This window comes from Schistocerca americana, chromosome X (genome assembly GCF_021461395.2).
Source record: "Schistocerca americana isolate TAMUIC-IGC-003095 chromosome X, iqSchAmer2.1, whole genome shotgun sequence".
Classification (NCBI taxonomy): domain Eukaryota; kingdom Metazoa; phylum Arthropoda; class Insecta; order Orthoptera; family Acrididae; genus Schistocerca; species Schistocerca americana.
The window spans coordinates 766,414,778-766,434,574 of NC_060130.1; the positions used below are offsets into that span (position 1 = coordinate 766,414,778).

Genomic DNA, 19,797 nt, shown 5'->3' on the forward strand with positions numbered 1-19,797 from the left:
ACACTGCTTGCTCTCGGATTGACCATGGTGTTGGGTGTGCCTTCATCATTGGCACTGACGATTTTTGGTATCAGCTTCCAGAATACTGCTCAGTATTTACAGCAGAGCTCTTTGCCCTGTATCAGGCCATGCAGTACATCCAGCAACATAGGCTTTTCAATTGTCATCTGCTCCGAATCTCTCAGGGTCTTTCAGAGCCTTTGTGTGCTGTACACAGTCTCTCTCTTAGTGCAACAGGTCCAAGAAAGCTTCCACTTCTTCACTCTTGAGAGAGCCATTGTGATGTTCATGTGGGTTCCTGGTCACGTCGGTCTAATGGGAAGCGAGGCTGCTGGCACTGGTGCCCAGGCTGCAGTGCCCCTGCCTCAGCCCGCTAGTTCTTTCATTCCTTCTGATGATCTCCATGTTGTCCTCTGTCAGCAGGTGGTGTTACTTTGGCATCACCACTGCTCTTCCCTTCATGAGAACGAGCTCTAGGTAATTAAACCTCTCCCAGCAGTGTGGCTGGTCTCCTTTCGGCCTTCTCACCGCGAGCAGATCATTTTAGCTAGGTTGCGTACTGAGAATTGTCGTTTCAGCCATCGCCATTTAAGTGGTGATCCCCACCATTTTGTACTCACTGTCATCAACCTTTGCTGGTTCGCCTTTCCCTGACTGCCATTTTTTTTAACCCTGTACATTGTAATATATGTTCGCTATCTGTGTTATCTTCTGTTTTAGTGAATGCATGTGGGGTATCAACCACGTTTTACCTTTTATCAATCATAGTAGTATGAGAAAGGACATTTAATCTTTAGTTCAGGAGTTTCGTTGTCTCTATGGTGTATTTTGTGGACGTTTCTCCAAGAGGAAATCCTTTTTCTTAGCTCTTTTTCCATCCATCAATTGGGCTCAATGTGTAGTAATTTTTAACACTTTTTTATGTTTTAGTATTCTAAGGTTCTTACATTGGTGTGTGTGACCTTAGTTGTTTTCTGGCCTAAAACAAAACAATAACAAAAAGCAAGCATTGGTGGAGTCGTACAAACATTCTTGTATGAGGTAACTGCCTCCCAGGGTAATGGTCAGCATAAAGTTGACCTGATGCATCTGTCATTTCAGACACTGACTACATTGTTTGATGCATTGTGCTGGAAGTTACTCTTAAACACAGCAAACGACCATCAGACAAAACAAATGTCATGACCAAGTACGTAAAATTACAGATTTGAAGTAAGTCACTCCAGGGAATTACTTTCATACCTCTGTAACAAGTGATTTTTGGACCCATCTTCATTTGAACTTTTGGAATGTTCTGAAGTTGAGAAGAAATGTATAAAATTTCTGACACATTTTTATACATGCTATTCCCTAGTATTGAAATCACAAGCTGCCTGTGGTCATGTCATGTTATTTACTAGAACTCAGATGGCAAGCTAACATCACTACTCCACACCCTTGTCTTAAACATAAGTGCTTGTTAAAATTCAATACCATCTGGTACATCACTAACAACTCTTGTGATGAAGATTGTTCCACTCTTTCACAACTCTACAGAGCCTGTATCTTGTTTGAATTACAGTGGCTTGGCATACGGGTTAACAGTTCCACCAACATTGCATATCATAGCCCTGTTTCACTACTGTGAGATTAAGCTTGTGACCATTACCTTTTGGATGACCATTGTAGACCACCTGCTGACAGTGGTGGGGGATTCCCTCTCTGTGGATAACGTTCCATCAGCTGCTACTTAACTGTGCTCTAAGTGTCCATTGTGATGTGGAATGTCCAAATCACCACATTGTTTTCTCTGGGAAGGGAATATGATCCCACAAAAATAACCCTAGTCTGGAGTTCCTGTATCAGTTGATTTATGAATTATTCATTCTGGGGAGAGTGGGGATAATGCTTGCTGCATCCGTAGCATTAAAAAAGCAGCATGTACCATTGAGGTCAAACCAGATGGTGAGCACTTCAGGAAACTTGGCCCAACGTAAGACTGGTGACATTCAGTAGGTATCTTACAGATTCCAGGTGTTCTGGGACATGCTGCATCTTTAAATGGTCTCAGTAACTGTTGGATTCTTTCAGAGGCATGAGGACTAATTCAATTTTGTGTCTTTTGAGCAGGCAGCTTATCTTGCCTGACCTGGAGCCACAGGATGCCAAAAAGGAAGTTTGTTTTTTCCTCATTGATATTGTGATTCTTGTTTGAGATCACTTCATTTAGTTGGTGAACATTGCAGCCATTGAGTCTGAAGACCTTGCATACATGGACTAGCTCTTGTGGCCGGTTATCAGCATGTGATATCATTCATACATGATATAGCAATGTTTGTAGCACAGTACGTGTCTTTGCTGGGTGATGATGGCTGATCATGTGCAAGTAAAGATCAGATCAGTATGTGCAGGTTTTCTGTAGATGCTGTGGTCAAGGCACCCATTTCATTCATGGGAGAAGAGGATGTCGAGGAAGGGCAGTGCTTCGTCTTTTTGTACTTCCATAGTGAACTCGATGTTACTGTTAATGCTGTTGAGGTTTTCCAAGAACTCCTAAAGTATTTTGCATCAATGGGGCAAAATTATGACTGTTTTATTAACGTATCGGAAGAAACCACTGTGTTTTAATGAGCCTGTATCTAAGTCAATATTTTTGAAATCCTCCATAAAGAGCTTTGCAACAGGTGGAGCTCATGGGCTTGATTGTAATACTGTCCATTGTAAGGAAAATAACATGACAGAATGTGCCTAAATATGGTACTTTCAAAGAAGTGGGATACTAGGTCTAAAAAGTCTTATAGGGACAGTCATAAATAGGTAAACCCTATCAAAACTGACCATAATGTCACCCTTTCAAAGTTGAAGGTGGTAATTTGACTGATAAAGTCAGTTGAGTTCTTAATATGATGTTCACAGTGACTCACATGTGGTGTGCGGAGGTTGGCCAAGTACTTCACCAGCTCACATGTCAGTAATCCAATCCTTGTGGATCTTTAGTAGAATGTAAACAGCATGTAGTCTAGATGCCTTTGTGAGAAGATTTATGACAACATCATCTTCCAGCAAAGAGCATTTAAGGAGCTCAGTTGTCCTGAAAATACAAAATCAAATCGACCTTCATGTGTTTGACAATTACTGAGACCAATTAAAGATGTAGCAGGTCTCAGAACACATGGGGTCTACAAGATACCTTGTGAGTGTCACCAATCTTATGTCACAGAAACAGTGTACTCTGTCAAATGATGCAGGAAGGACACGCATCTATGCTGCTCCAAAAAATCCGCTTTTGCTGAGCATGCTCTGGAAAATGGTCACCGGATCAAATTTGATGAAACCTCTGTCATGACTTGCACTAACAGCCTCTGGGATCGTGTAATTAAAGAAGTAATCAAAATAAAAATCACTGGTAACAATGTTAATAGAGATGACTTCTTGCGGCTCAGCACAGCTTAGGCTCCAATGATTGCAAGGTTGAAGCAAGCGCAAGAACATGAAGTCCATGTGTGCCTGTATATGGTGATGCCATGAGCACTAGTGGTGTCACAACTGTGAACTAGAGTGTATACAAGCATACCAGCAGCCTGTCAGCAATTGTTCCACTTCATAATGACTAGGGAGTGCTTGGTTGAAAGTTTTTGCCATTTTAGCCACTTGATGCAGCTGGAAACCTCAGAACATTTTAGGCAATGTTACCACTGTGAGACTCTAGTCTTGCAAATGAACACTGCATTTCTCTATGAATATGTAGCTATGTATTGATCTCTTTATTGGCGGCTTAGAGGTCGTCTTGCAAACCAATGGAAATGGTGACAAAAGCATGTTGTGTTGAGTAGTACAAGATTTCAGTGCTGTGCGCCAGGCAATATCAACTGTGGAAACCATATAAAAATGTATTATTTCATATTTTTATTTATTTATTTTTGTCCCTTCCTATTCATGTCAGCAACTAAAATTTTGTGTATGGAGTTTTCCCAAAGTTGAATAACAATGAAACAGGCTTACACCCGACAATTCTGACCATTCACTTGCAAGTGGACAATGCTGTAACAGTGCAGAACTTGGATTCACATTATATCCTATACCTTCTGATTCAGAAATATCATTTGTCAGATATTGGTGAATGTCTATAGTGTCCTCTTGTGGTTTAACTGAGCTAGAGCTTTGTCTATGGTGATCTTCTCGTTATTAAGACATTAAACACTATCAGGAAAAAAAGTCTAATTCACACAGTCGTATCTTTGCACTTGTTGCCTCTATATTCCCAGGATCTGGTGCCTCGCTTGGCCATGTTGATGTACTACCTTTGTATCTAATTTGGCATTTTATTAAGGCAGAATTTCTCTCTGTTACATTCATTTATAGTTGTACTGGATCCCAAGACCTTGAAACCTGTTAGTTAATGTTCCACTGATCAATCTCATGTTAACTGTTATGATGTGGAACATGTCAAGTGCATAACAACTGCACACAAATTTTTTTTAAGCTTAAAATTTTTAGTACCTAACCCATTCCCTTAAATGCATGTATTATACCTATAGATTTATTTATTCCTGTTCAAGACAGGATATCCTTATTTGTCCCAGCTCTCTTCTTCATCCATTACATCGTGCCCTTGCATATTTAATCAAGCCACAGTAAAGTTTTTTCCCAAGTAAAAGAGTAAATAAATAAATTAGTGTAACAATTAATAATCTTAAAATAAGACTAAGTAACTATTTCTTAATTTCAGATCGTCCACTTCCTGAGCACAGCTGCTGTATTTGTTTGGAACAACTTACTGTAGCAGTGGAGACAAACTGTGGACATCATTTTTGTGGTAAACTTACATGATGATATGGCGTTCTATATTTGTCCTATATTTTGTTGTTAAATTCTTTTATTACTGACCTCTGATTTTCTCTTATGTCTTTAGTAATTTATCTTACAAAGACTGGGCTAATACAGAGATGAATGACAGGCTTAGGAAAATAATTTTATGGAACAAATTAATCATAGAACACTTATTAAATGTGTGACGTTTTTATGTGCCAAACCAAGAGCTTAAAAGGGCGTGCTGATGTATTTGGTAAAATAAAAAAGTGAGGAACACTTTTCACAAAAAGAAACATCTGTGATTGAATTATATGAATTGATTGATAGGTTGGTGCCCACCACATAGAGGAGGCAATGGGAAGGCATATTTAAAAGTAGATTTTCACATATTAGTTTTACCTTTCAGACAAAGAAAACACACACACACACACACACACACACACACACACACACACACACACACAAAATGTCATCTGCAGGGACTCTGGCCTCGCTGGGATGACTAGTGATCTCTTATGGTGTGGGTAGTGCTGAGGAAATGGGTGAGGGGAGAGATGGGAAATGGAAAGGAGTATGCATGTGGGCAGCAGGGTACTAGGCTTGTATGAGGCAGTAGTGGGATCAGGGAAAGAGATGGAGGAGGTGAGGGACACGGAGTAGCAAAAGTTAAGGCCAGGGGAGTTACAGGAGCGAAGGATAAATTGTGTGGAGAGTTACTTGTGTAATTCAGAAAAGCTGGTGTTGTTGAGAAAGATCCAGATTGCATCGGCTGTGAATAACCCTTTCATGGACAAAATTATTGAGCAATTTTTTCAATGAATGGAGAGCAGATAGTAGTCAACAGATAGATATAGTTATCATACAGAATATCAAATTTGCTCCAACTGTGAAAGTGAGGTCACACAACAAGGTGGGAAGTATTCTTTCCACTGCCCTTCCTTGGAGTTAAATGATAAAAACAACTTTTTCAAAATATGTCATATTTATTTGATAAATTTACTTCTTTTGTTACAATGATTGTTCACAATTACTTGCCATGAAATTTTCCGAAACATGGTTCTATGCAAAGTGGTATTTGACAATATGTACAAACACAATGAGTGCGCTTTTCTGCAGCTTTGGTACTACAGTGACAGTACCTCCTGTAGGTTTCTCCTAAAATGAGTTGATGCTCCCCTACAGCCACATGATGGACATCTTCAGGTACTTCATCCCTTTTTGCCATAAAGACAGGTTTTTGTCCGCGCCGTTTTCGGGATGAGAAGCCAGCGATCAATTGTTTGGGTGGATGGATCCTGTATGTGAGCTGATCATGCTGTCCACTTTCTCTTTTACTTATTTTCCACAGGATAAAACTGTTCACTGTAGCAATGTCCACCAGGAAATAAAATATTTTGTGCCACCATTTTACAGAACCTCTGCCAATAGTATACCTTTTTCGTAACTGATCAAACTTATCGACACCACCCATTATTTTGTTGTATTCTGCCACAACCTCAGGACAAGAAATCTCTGTACTAATACCATCCTTGTTTTTCCTCTTCACTGTGGCTGTTTCTCTTGGGTCATGAATTGAGGACAGGAGAGTGACTTGGACGGTTATCCATCCATTTTACTGCAGAAATGGCTCCTTTTATTTCAAACTGGAATTCTCCTCATTCCAGTTTTACTTTTTCCTTCATAAATTTGGGTAAATCTTTCCTGTTGGTATTTACTGTTCCACATCCATACACACCCTTCTTCAAAAGTGTTGACATCAATTTCACGGTGGTGAAGAATCTGTGAAATGGAACTACATTATTTTTATTATGTATTTCCTTTGTTAGATTTACTACAACCCCTTCACCCAGTGTCAAGTCACTATCTGCCTTACAGTTGCCTGTGTAAATATCAAAGTTCATTATATATCCAGTTAGTGAATCTGACAAGCACCATACTTTGTAACCTCATTTCACTGGCTTCATTGGCATATACTGTTTCATAGATGACCGTACTTTGAAAGGAATCATCGATTCATCCACTGAAATGAATGATTAGGGCTCATAATTATTTTTACAACTCTGCAAAAGCTTTTCAATCAGTGACCGTAATTTATGCATTTTATCATATTCTGGATGATTTCTTGGCTTTGCAGTTTCGTTGTTATTACACTGAACATTCTCTACAATCTTTTACTTGTCATTACATTAGCAATTGTCTCTACTTTTAGTGTAGGGTCTGAACTCCAGAAGTTAGAGAGAGCAGGAAGTTGGTGAATTCCCACTAGAATAAGACATCCTATATAAGCTCTCATTTCTTGAGTAGTTGTGTCCACCCAGGTTTTTGATGGACATCTACTACCACGATTTTGTTTTGCATACAAGTTTGTTTCATTTACAATGAGAGTGAAAACATCGTCTTCAAGGAATTTACTTTTCTAAGTGAATCCTGATCATTGGCACTACAGAGAAATTTTGGTTTTCCTTCCATTCGTGTTTCAAAGTTGTTCTTCACATTGTCAAAGAAAGAACAGTTGCCATTCCATTCTTCTTCACTTTCACTGTCCAACGTATCACTACTGGCAACAGTCGGAAGCACAAATGATTCACTGTCATGTTCGTCACCATAAATGTCTTGTTCCACAGAAACATGCCTTGAATCACTGGTGACTGTGTTATCTAGAACATTCAGTTCATCTGCAGCATCTTCATCTCCTTCAGTTTCTGAATCACTTTCATCAGGTAATGAAAATATATTTTAAATTTCGTCAACATGTTTAGGATTGCTGAGGTCTAGGGAATGAGACATCTGAATGAAAAGCAATGCAAAGAAATAGAGAACTGAACAGTGTAAAAAATACTATGACAGATTCAACAGAAGCAAGCACTTGGTTTGGTATGGTAAACTTGACATTCCTTAGTAACATAATGATCTGTGCATTATTTCTGAAACCCACTAAGTCAAAAATGTCAAATAAATGTGGCAAAATATAGAAATATTCGTTCCAGAGGCATAAAACAATGGGCTACCAAATAGGTGGTGGGAAGGATACTTCTCACCAACAAAATCAAATACTACAAGTAAAGTCCACAAGTAATGTAAGTAAAACACATTTTACAACAAACAGGGAACACCAAATAATAAGACACCATAGCAAAAATCAAAAGTATTTACATTATACTATAGCTTTGAAGAAAATCAACAAAATCTCGTGCGAACAGCACTGAAAGGCTCCTCTACAGAACGACACTCAGCCATACAATGCCTCTGTGCGAAGATACAGCAAAAATGGCGGGAACTTCCGATTGGAAGAAGTACCCTATACTGTGCACTAGGTGGCAGCACCATAAGAGGTGGGAACTGTGAATCCCACGGGCTAGGAGCGAGTTCATTTAGTGGGAAACATGTTTCCCACGGCTCACAAAGGGGATAAGCCATTGAAGTCAAGAACAACTTGTTGCATGACACATTCAGCCAGTCCTCCTCCTCCTCCTCCTCCTTACCCCATGCCTGTTCTGCACTCCCACTACTGCCAACCCCAGCTGAGATTGCTGTTCAACCCAGTGCAACCACAGTGCCTGAAAATGGGGGGGGGGGGGGGGGGGGGGGGAGAGAGAGAGAGAGAGAGAGAGAGAGAGAGAGAGAGAGAGAGAGAGAGAGAGAGAGAGAGAGAGAGACTGACTGACTGACTTTACATGATGAATGATTTGGTCCAGTAGCTGAAAAAGATATCCAGTAGTTTACTTTTAAATGTGACTATCTGCTGTTCTACACCTCCACCCTGTGGTGAATAGCAGTCTGTCTTGTTCATATTGTTATTCCATTTCTGATTTCCCACTGTGAGTTTATTATCTTACTCTGTGTGGATTACATTGGGAATCTTTCACACTGCAACAAAATGCAAGCGATGTTTTTGTATCCCACTCTGACATATATTTTTAATTTGCCAGGAAGTTTCTGTGTGAATTATATACTGTGTTCATGATATGTGGCAAATTAAAAGTGTGTACTGAGCAGCATAACAGTCACAATGTTATTTCTGAATCTAATCTTCACTGAGTTCATTGCATTTGGTGCGGCAGTATTTGAATTTTTGTATTCCCCAGTTAAAAATAAAACAACTTATTAACAACTCAGCATAATCTTCTTTTATAACCTATATGTTTGAAATTGGAAGTTCTGTTAGCAGTGACCTTAAGTACATTTTAGAGCAGATTAACTGGTGATGGAGCCCAGTGTCCTATCCAGCATTGTATCTTGCAGCTTTTAGTACCCTTAAGGTAGCCACCATGATGGATTACTCTGTGGACAACAAATGTGGATGGGCTGTTCATCCTTCCATACTGCAAAAGATTGTGAGAGTCAGTATCTGCAGCACTCTGAACAATATTTGAAAGCATTAGGAGTCTCACACAGACAAACTAATTGCTAAATGATAGCGTTGACTTGAGGGCTCTCCTAGCATATGACTGCCACTGCCTGGCATGTGAACTATCACTTCCTTGTTGTGTTGACCCCAGGCTTTGAGATTTAGAATCATTCAGTCTTGGCCTGAGACTGCTGTAGACGGTGAAGTATAGCACAGTTTGAGAATTGCTGAACTCTTTGGGCCCATCAGCCTAGTGTACTGTAATTAGGTGTTGGAGACACTACTGGTACATTTTGAAGGTTCTGCGATATCAGTATACTGGTTCAGGTGCAAGAAAATTGTACCACCCACACTGCTACAAAAAGTTTGATTAATCTTTGGAACCTATGTGCTTCAACCAGTTTTTATGTAGTGGAAGTTTGTGGTTTAAATGCAGATCTAAAGACTTGCATAGTTTGCCCATCCCTTTTTCTCTTTACTATTATTATTATTATTTGAAACCTCTTTCTCAGTGGTCTTTTGACCACAGGAAATCACAGTGTACAGCCATCTGTCTAATGGAGGAAAGTTACAGGACAAGTTCACACAACTGTCTGATTAGTAGGGAGTGGCATCACATATTGCAAGTAAAGCAGGTGCATTGTGTGGGTGACAGTAACATAGGATGTTTGTTGATGCCTTATATTGTTAGCAAAGACATTATGTTCTTTTGTGCATCATAGTAGCCTTTTAGGGTCTACACTATCTTTAGCAACTGATTGTTACTAATTAGAGTGGTGAACAAGTGTTGTGTTCGTAGCACACATCAGTAATTATGACAAGAACAGGAAAGTTCACATTTTGAAATTCCCAGTTTATGAATATTACGTAAGAAGTGGGTTGCTGAGACTTTGGGTTTCTGTGACCAGGAGGTATAACTTGTTCCTGGCGAGTATTCTGTGGTAACTAGATTGCTTTTTAATGTAAATATTTGGCAGTTAAAAGTTTTATTCACAGTAAAAGTTGCAGCAGACAAAGCACAATATATTTTTCTTAATTTCATAGGTTTGCTATTTGCATTTTTTTAAAAAAAATATACTATGGGAAATTTGTGCAGTAGGTTGGAAAAGTAAGCAAGCAACAACTCGGAAAATTTGCCCTCCCCACAAACATCGTACCTGCCCTTCGTATCTCTCCAATTCCTGATTATATATGGACAGTAATAAGTTTTTGATAGAATTCTCTAACATTCACTAATAGAATCGAGGAAATTTTTCTTAATAACTACTGGAAAATGGCAAAATTCAGAGATTATTAAACAGAAAACTGTTGTTGAAGTGCATAGTATAAACAGATAAATGAATACTTAGTAGTTTCGCTGCCTGCTACAAGAAATCAGCACCTTTGTTTGGTTGCATTTGTGCCTCCTTAGCTCATAATTTTGTATGAACTTCAAGCATGCTGGATTAGCTGTGGGGCAGCTACTTCTGTTAATCAGTAGAAAGAAAAACCAGTCCAAAGTTGCAAATTTTACTTTTTTACTCACTCAATGACCAGGTTTGGGCCAAGGCCCATTTTCAGATCATCGTAACATAGTCAAAAATGGCACTTTCAAAGATGTGCCATTTTTGACTATGTTAAGATGATTTAAAAATGGGTCTCAGCCCAAAACTAGCCACTGAGTGAATAAAAAAGTAAAATTTGGAACTTTGGACTGGTTTTTTGTTTTAGTCATAATTTTTTGTTGCAGGAGGGGGAGTGTCCTTGAGTGGTTTGTCTCTGTAGTCATAGACTTATTTGCCCTGAAATATATTCAGTGTATTTGAAATGATTTTATGCTATTGATGTTCATGCGTGGTAGTTTTCCAGAAGAGTGAGATGTCTGCTGTTACTACCTCTGATTATATCCATGTATGTTTCTTGTTGATGAGTAATTTATTTGTGTAAGAGTCTCACTAGTGTCCAATGGGTGGCTTTGTATTTAAATGACATTGTGTGTTCTTTGTATATATGTCAACAGTTCGACTGGCCATTGCATCTCTTGTATTTCTAATAGCTTAGTTGGTAGAACCTTAATTGTGTTTTGGTGGATGTTTCTGTACCAAATTGCTGGTTTTGTAAGCTGTGTTAGTACCTCATATTCTCACTACATATCCTACTTTGTCTGTGCATTGTTATCATATGTTATAGTGAATATTGTATATGGTTTCATTTTTCCTGTTCTAGTTCTGCCTGTCGTATGGTGTCAGTGTGAAGTTGCAATTCTTCTGATTTTTGCTTTTGTGGGTGACCTTTTGATACTCCAGTTTCTCTCTTTTTTTTCCCATTAATACTTGGGGACATATAGGTAGGCTTCCTACTTGTGTATGGTGATAATTATGTATGATAGTGCCAATATTGAAGATGATAAAGGAACACTCTGCAGTTGGTTCAGTTGGCTGCGTATTCTCAAGCTGTCTTTCAATAACTGATCTCATACAGATGTATGATATTTGCTCTCAACAAACATTTGTAATGGTATTGCTGGGTGTGGGCTGACTGTTTTCCACGTGACTTAAAAGCTGAACAGCAGTCTTTGCTATTTTGTCATTATTTAGGATAGTGTGAATAGTGTTAGCAAATGGTTGACCATGTGGCATTTGCTAGCTATTGATCTGATAAGAATATCGCGTATTTAGTTTTCTCAAATGTCATGATTTAGGTTTGTCTTGTATTGTTCTTCCTGTTTGTATTTGTCTCTCTCTTCAGCCAGCCTACACCTTTGTTTTGTGTTTCTATGAAAGTGGAATTGTCACATTGTTTGCCTGTCTCTCTTGGTGTCATGAGGGTTGTAGTTGGACCCCGTGATGGACCAGAATTATGCTCTTCACTCATTTCAAAGTGAGAAAACAAAATAATGAGTTGTGTACAATGCAAAGCAAAGTGAGGTGCAAAAAGCATTTGGTAGCAGCTACCATGCAATTGCTTGGTGAGGTTGGTAACTTAGTAAACGAGCTGGTTCAGGCCTGACCATTACTGGATGTTGTGCAACCATAGTTCAAAACACCCTAGACGTGCAACTACCACTTTATAGTGTCTGGCATTTTGTACAATACCAACTTTAGCTAGCAGAAAAACACACACATTTCTCTGTGCTAAGATATTAAGTCCCATGGCTGAGTCCTACATTGTCAAATGCTACATCTATCTTATAAAGCCCTTTCAGACACCCACTGTTTGCTGTGGGGCTGGAGCGTAACTTCAGAATGCACTGATATACCACTGTGTTTGAGCATTGATACACTATTTATATTGCAAGTACGTTATTATGCACATTCTCTTTCCAAATTGGGCTCCAGCAGATGAAGTGCAGTATCAGTAACTGAAAATTGGTTACTTTTTCAATATTTAAATGTAGAAAATAACTCAGTTTCAAACCATCTCTGATAAAATAATTCATCTGGATACAATTTGCATTGAAATAAAGGTTATTACATGTATTCACAGTTTCAGATTTTGATGCAGAATTTGCATTTATCGCAAGTGCGAATTTTGCAGGTTATGTACTTGTTCAAAAGTTTTTAGTTGAATTTTCACAGTAATTCAGAAGTACGAGATTTAATTTTTGTAATTTTGGTTACTCTAATAGTGTTGTGTAAAACATTATCATGATAAAATGAAATTGGCACAAAGAAAACTTTGCTATAATGATGGTCAGTATTTTACGTAGGATGCAATATATTTGAAAAAAGAAAAAAAAATTGTCTTGAACTTTAACTTAATGGTAAAAAATGTATTTCTCAATAAGTTCATTATATTAGCTGGATCTCATATTGAAATTTAGTGTCTGGTATTTGTGATTTGCCAAGAAGTCTCAGTGTATTGTCTTCACTGAAGAGTAAATTATTGTTTTGGTATAAGCTCAAGATGCATGCTATCATACCACACATGTAAGGCCTTGTTTGCTATGTGACATTGGAGAAGTTGAATAGTGCATGTGTCATGTCTCCAGTGGTGACTGGAACAATATTACTTGTGTTCACTATCTAATCTTTCACATGCAGTGAAGAATCGATGTAACTGTTGACCGTGTGCACATTGCTGCTTTATGAGAAGAAAGGTTGTCAGTATGGGAAGTTGCTCACCAAACTGGCCTACATTTCAGTGTCAATTAAACAGAGTAGGATCCTCTGACCTATTTCCCAGCCTAACACTTGACATTTCAACAGTGGGATACTTTCAAGATGGTAATGCATGAGCACACAGTGCCTTCTTTCACAAGGCAGTAATTGACAGAACAAAATGATCTTTTGTATATGCTGACATGAACACAATGGAGCAGGCTTGAGGTCAGATGAACTTGCAGTTTCTCACCATATTAATCATCCTACACACTGGATGATCCCAAGGATGGAACAGGTTTGAGCAGCAACATCTCTACCACTTGTGGGGAGAACACCGAGGAGGATCAAAGTGTGTTACAGTGCATGAGGTGGACCAACATAGTATTGAATGTTACTCAGTAACAGATTTTGATTTAAGAGATGAGCAAAGGTGCTCACCTTCAGGCAGACTGCCAGTATTTTGGTTAGTTTTCTATTCTTATTTCATAGTTTTATTTTATTTTTGCAGATATGCATGTGGTGCAAAACTTTTTTTGAGCAATAAATTTTATTACAGAAGAACAGGAAAGAAACTTCTGTGTTGGCTTTATTGTAAAGCAAGAAAATTGAAAAACAATGGAACTTACATTGAAAGAATGAAAGACAGATTAGCAAGACTTGTTTTAAGGTAAATGTAAGATATTCCACAGTAATCATTCAAATCTATGGACCAACATGCACACATTCTGATGAGGATTCAGAAGTATCATAGAGCTGTAGAAACTAATAAATGGCAGCATATCCAACCGCAAGATAATGTGCAATTTTAATGCAAAGTAGGTAGAAAAGTAAACAAAAAATCTTTAGTGGTTATCTTTTGGTATGACAACACAAATGGCAGATGAGAGCAGTATGATTCAATCTTCTACTGGGGAGGGAAGGAGGAGGGGGAAATAGGAAGTTAAGTTGACAAGCACCAAATAGAATTGACCATATTTTATCAAATAACAAATTAGTTGTACTAAATGTGACAGTCCTTAACTACTTTAGAATTTCGATTGGTCACAGACAAGTAAAATTGACAGTAAAACAGTATGCAAAACAAGACAGTTACAAACTCTTCAAGTAGCAAATCAGAAATATAGATTATGCAAATTTATTTATGAGGAGATTTAACGAACTCTCGAGTAGGCACACCATTTTGACAATATAAGCGGGCATGCCATTTTTCTTAACAGAAGTGGGTCTGTGTTATACTTGATACACATGTAAAGAATGGCTGTCTTTATATTACCAAGGTAAACATCTCAGTTTAAAGTTTGATTAAACAGTAATAAAATAAACTTACGTTGTGTGAGCTAAATCATTGTTCAATTAAACAATAATGAAGTCAACTTTCATTATACCACTCTGTTGCTGTGTAAAAGTGTTACCCCACAGTAATAAACTACTTGAAGCATCAAACAAAGCAGTTGCATCAGATCCCTGCCAACTGCTTATTTGATTGCTAATTATCTTCTAGATAGCTGACTCACTGTCCCCCCCCCCTCCCCCCTCACAAATCGTAAACCCTTTTTCCTCACATAGTTCACTGTTTATTTTATATTGTTGCTGTTCACGTGGGTATGTAAAAACACAACTTATCACTGTATTAGCTGAAGTAATAATTAAGGAATAGGTATGGGCTAGCAGTTGCAAAAATTAGTGGAATGGTACAAAACAATGTTGTTTGTAGTTGGTGCATTTTGTACATAGCCATACTTGCTTGAGGGTTAAGCAACCAACTTGGCAGCAGAAAGTATGGAACTGTACATAATGGACAGTTATATAAAAAGACACTTGTGCAGACAGTATCAAATTTTGCAAGAATGAAAGAGGCAAAAGAAAAATCTCAAAAGAACTATGTAACTATAAAAGAGCAGGTAAGAGTGCCAAACAATTGATGATATAAAGCTGGTGGAATATGCTGAACTAAATACAATACTCAGGAGCGATTTCAAGGAGATGAAAGGAAGTAAGTAGAAATTTGAGAGAAACAGTTGGAAAGGATAAGTGTACAAACAGAACAAAACTGAAAATTATGTTGGGAGGGCATCACATTTCATCAGTTAAGATGGCAGTTCAAGATTTTCAACCCTTCTGTGATGGTCTCCCATGAGTAAAACAAGCCTATTGTGTCTGCAGGTTAATAGGAGGACCCAATTATAAGTTTATAGCCTACTGAGCCTTCCCCCCACAGAGCATGCAGCTTCGATTTCTGGGTACCCCTTTTGACATATTCTTAAATTCACCTCAAAAATTTCACTGCTGTTAATTTCAGTTTTTATCCAAATTCCTGTACTTAATAGTATGTTGACTCCTGTTTTTATAAGGAGTACTTGAAACTCTACTTTCTTGTGACTGCTTCAGCGGTTGGCTAGGATTTTATGCCTCTTGTGATCATGCCAATCTCAACAAACTCACAAGTCTGAATGCAAACATCTTGTATTGTACTACTAACAATTTTATTGTTAGTTTCATCAGAAGTAATCTGTAATTTGTCATCTATAATTTGCTAAATCAGAAATGCTCTTAAAATGGCTTTGAAGTGCATTTACAGAGTAATCAATTTTCTTATGCAGGAGACCAAAGTACTCTTCATCTTCCCTCACTTCAGTTTGTACCCCAGATGCAGGTCACTTTCCTTTGAGTAAAAACGTTTTGCAGCTTTACAGTACTTGTCTTTGTCTGTTTCTACTAAGTACGTTAGACCTAGCAATTTACTGTGTTTGTGTGGTCAGCTAAAAATGACTGGTATCTCAGGCATCTGTAAGGATGGCATAGTGAAATCCAACCCTATTGTCTTTGCTTACCATCTGGGGATACAATTTGCATTAGCATCAAGTGTTTGACAACTAATCCACCTTCCTTCTCCTCATAAGGCTAGGAAAATGTGTCACCCTGTGTTCCTACACACAATGTTTGGAACCGTATAACACCCCTTTCTCTGAGTGGGAACTCCTCAGTGCTCTTACAATTTATTGAAATGCAGCTCTGGGTCCTTATAGAATACAAAATTAAATGTCACACCATCTGTCTATAAAATGCAGGCACATCAACCGTAACTGAATCTGGCTAGAGGTAATGGAGGGAAAGTATGGTTCAAATGGCTCTGAGCACTATGGGACTTAACTGCTGTGGTCATCAGTCCCCTAGAACTTAGAACTACTTAAACCTAACTAACCTAAGGACGTCACACACATCCATGCCCGAGGCAGGATTCGAACCTGCGACCGTAGCGGCCACGCGGTTCTGGACTGTAGCTCCTTTAACCGCACGGCCACTCCGGCCGGCAGGGAAAGTATGATAACCCCAGTTTTGAGATAGGGAAGACCCCATATGGAGCAGATATAATCTGCTGTACCAATGTCCTTTGCAAATGATTTGCGTGTTTGGCAAGGCAACATCTGTGCTGGGCCCTGGAAACAGGGATCACTTGTCTGACTCACAGTGTGGGTTTCAGGACAGCTGATCAGGAGCAATCAGCTGCTCTGCCTGGAGTCTATCAGATTGGCTTTTACCTGTCATCAGCATCTCATTGCTGTCTTCTTTGACCTGTGTAAAGTCTATGATACCATATGGAACCACCACATCCTCACCACCTTATATGAGTAGGGTTTTTGTGGATCATTCATGGTTTCCATCCAACATTTTTTCTCCCAGTGATCCTTCAAAATTCAAATCGGTAATTACTACAGTGCTTCCCACATAAAAGAAAATGGTGTTGCACAATGCTCTCTGCTGAGTCTGATCCTCTTCCTAATAGTGTTCAGTGGATTTGCAGGGACAGTGGGATGTATAGTCTCACCATCCTCATGCAATAATGACTTTTGCATCTACTATAGTTCTTCCAACAGAGGGACGACATTAGGTTGCTGTAAGGAAGGCAAAATATTGATTATGTTTTTTCCGTTACCAAAACTTGCACCACGTGTGTCTGCAGATGTAAAACTGTTCATTCACACTCAGAACTTTACCTACATAATAAGCTACTTAATGTGGTCAAGGCATATTGCTTCTTAGGACTCATTTTTGATGTTAAGTTGGTTATCCCTTATACAACAGCTTAAGTGGACACACCAGTTTTAACTAAACATCCTATTCTGTCTCAGTAACTCTTCCTTGGGTGTGGACCATTCCATCATTTTTGCAACTCTACAAAGCTCTCATTTTATCATATACGGATTATGGAAGGCTGTCCTATGGATTAGCAGCACCATTGGCCTTGAGTCTCATAGACCCGATCCACCATTGTGGGATCAGGCTTGCAACTGGTGACTACCAGACGAGCCCTGTAGACCACCACCTGATAGAGGCAGAGATTTGCCCCTTATGGATCAGGAACCACTAATTACTCCTCAGCTATGACATACATAGTCTTAGCCATGCAGAAAATCCTAACCAATACCTGTTGTTTCCTGATAGGGGTGTAAGACTTCCAGAAAAGCAGCCTTGGTCAAAAAATTCCATTATTGTACTGGTAAAGAGTCCATCAGTTCCAACTTTTGCTTACATCCTCTCAATCCTATCACTACATCACACTTGAAACACCCCCAATTGTGCATCCCTTACCTGCAAATTTGTCTAAATCTTTCTCTTAATCGAAAGGATGTGATAGACCCTTCGGTTGTTCACCAGTTCTTCCTTTTGGTACTCGGTGAGTACTGTATATGCAAGTGCTTCAAGAATTGGAGGCTTGACAGGCTATACCTTGCGTTGCCACTACCCAAATTTACTGTATTATTATTAGACCATGCGGCATCGGACTTCCGGAAAGCGGCTCTTGCGTGTAATAGGTTTGAATAGACACCCTATGGTGATCCAACTACTACATGGAATTTTTGGAATAAATAATGATAATGGTGCGTAACCAACTTATTTTTACGTCTATATTTGATTATTAGTAGCAGTGATAATCTCTTTGAAGTAACTGAACGGGGAGCACTTACTTCTGTATGTTTGATATTGCCCAGCAGGACGACATTACTCATTTAAAACACTACCACAGCCTGAAATCGTTTCACAATACATAAACACACATGATAAACACTTGAACTTGTTTTAGGTTAATGTAAACTACACAAATTATAATTACTGAATTTAATGTTATTGAGCTTGCATTGTGCTGAAGGCACAATGTGTACTGTGGTGGCAGCAATTTCCTTGAACGCTTAATTAAAGAACAATATAGATCTGCTTGCCAATATAGTTACTGAAAACACTAATTGAGAATTACGTTGCTCGGATGGAACTGAGTAATTTTTGACTATGGCAATGTACTGAAGAGCCACCACATCGAGCTGGATAGTAATTAAGGTGGCACAGTACCTGGCATCTTCCATCCATTGCATGAAGCAGCATCTGCTGGCGATTTCGGCGTTAATTCTGACTATTTTCTCTTGTAATATAGCTACGCCGATACTCACGCACCATAACTTTTCACTGATGTTGTAGCACATAGAAATCACTGGATATGGGATAATAATGAGCTGTTTCCTTTAAATAATTGATTACACTCGGGGAATGCAATTTAAACCACAAAATTATTATTGCCTCCAACCTTTACACACTGTAGAGAACTTGGTTTGACTATTACACAAAATATAAATGTGCTGGTACTGGCGTCGGTATAACAACCACTGTTCGTAATAATACTCTTGTAAGATAACTTCTAGTTCGTTGCTACCGAAGTGAGCTCACCCATGGACCTCATCAGTTATTGAGATCACAATACGCCATTGGATGCAGCTACTGGTCCCTTCACACCTCGCCGTTGGCACAAGCAACTCGTCGCAATTAACGCAGCCTTGCACCGTGCAGTGCCATGTACCCCAGAGCGGGAAACCGTACTATTTTGCCACTCACAGTCCATCTCCATCGAAATACTGCATCTTACAAGCCTTAGTGTCCATTTAGCTTGCAGCCATACGATAAACGAAGTCCATATCTGTTTTCAGCTCACTTCTAAATGGTCTGTTAGCAACGTTACCATAGCACACACTGGCAGTCACTTTTACGCCACCTAACACTTGTTCTGCCTCAGAGCTAAGCCAACTTGCTTCTACCACCAATATTACGCGCCAACCTGTACACTGTTATCATTCTCGGAGATTCCCCCCCACACCTAAACATTATTTTACATTACGCCAAGTTCTGTATTTACAATTAAACATACCATAGCATTACAATATTCAATTACAGTCATTTTCATATATTAAAGTAATATTACATTTATATTTTTACTACACATAACAATATTATTTAGTTTAATTCTTTTGTTATTTCGCTGTCAGAGTGTAGCACAAGCCAGACACTGTCTCCCACATAGCGTTCTTTAATTTAGCTGCCACCAGGTAGAAGCACTTCCGCTTTGCCTTCGATTCTGGCCCACAGATGGGATAAGCGTCCATTTTCTCTACTGTTGCGCCTTGACTATGCCTAGCCTTCACTGAATGGCATGTTGTCACATTACAACCTTCACATGCCTTAGAACCAGCAAGCAACCCTCCCTGCCTAATTAATGCGGTGCTTTTGTGGCTGAATTGGTGGCAATTGTGT

At 38.9% G+C, this 19,797-nt stretch overlaps 1 protein-coding gene across 1 annotated transcript in view; it reads left to right on the plus strand.

Moving 5' to 3' along the window:
- The window catches only part of LOC124556587 (E3 ubiquitin-protein ligase RNF170), a 129,568-nt gene that overhangs the window by 43,662 nt on the left and 66,109 nt on the right, over positions 1-19,797 (plus strand). The window contains exon 3 of the mRNA XM_047130556.1: positions 4,709-4,795. Coding sequence (XP_046986512.1) covers positions 4,709-4,795 — 87 coding nt within the window. The remainder of the gene's footprint in view (positions 1-4,708; positions 4,796-19,797) is intronic.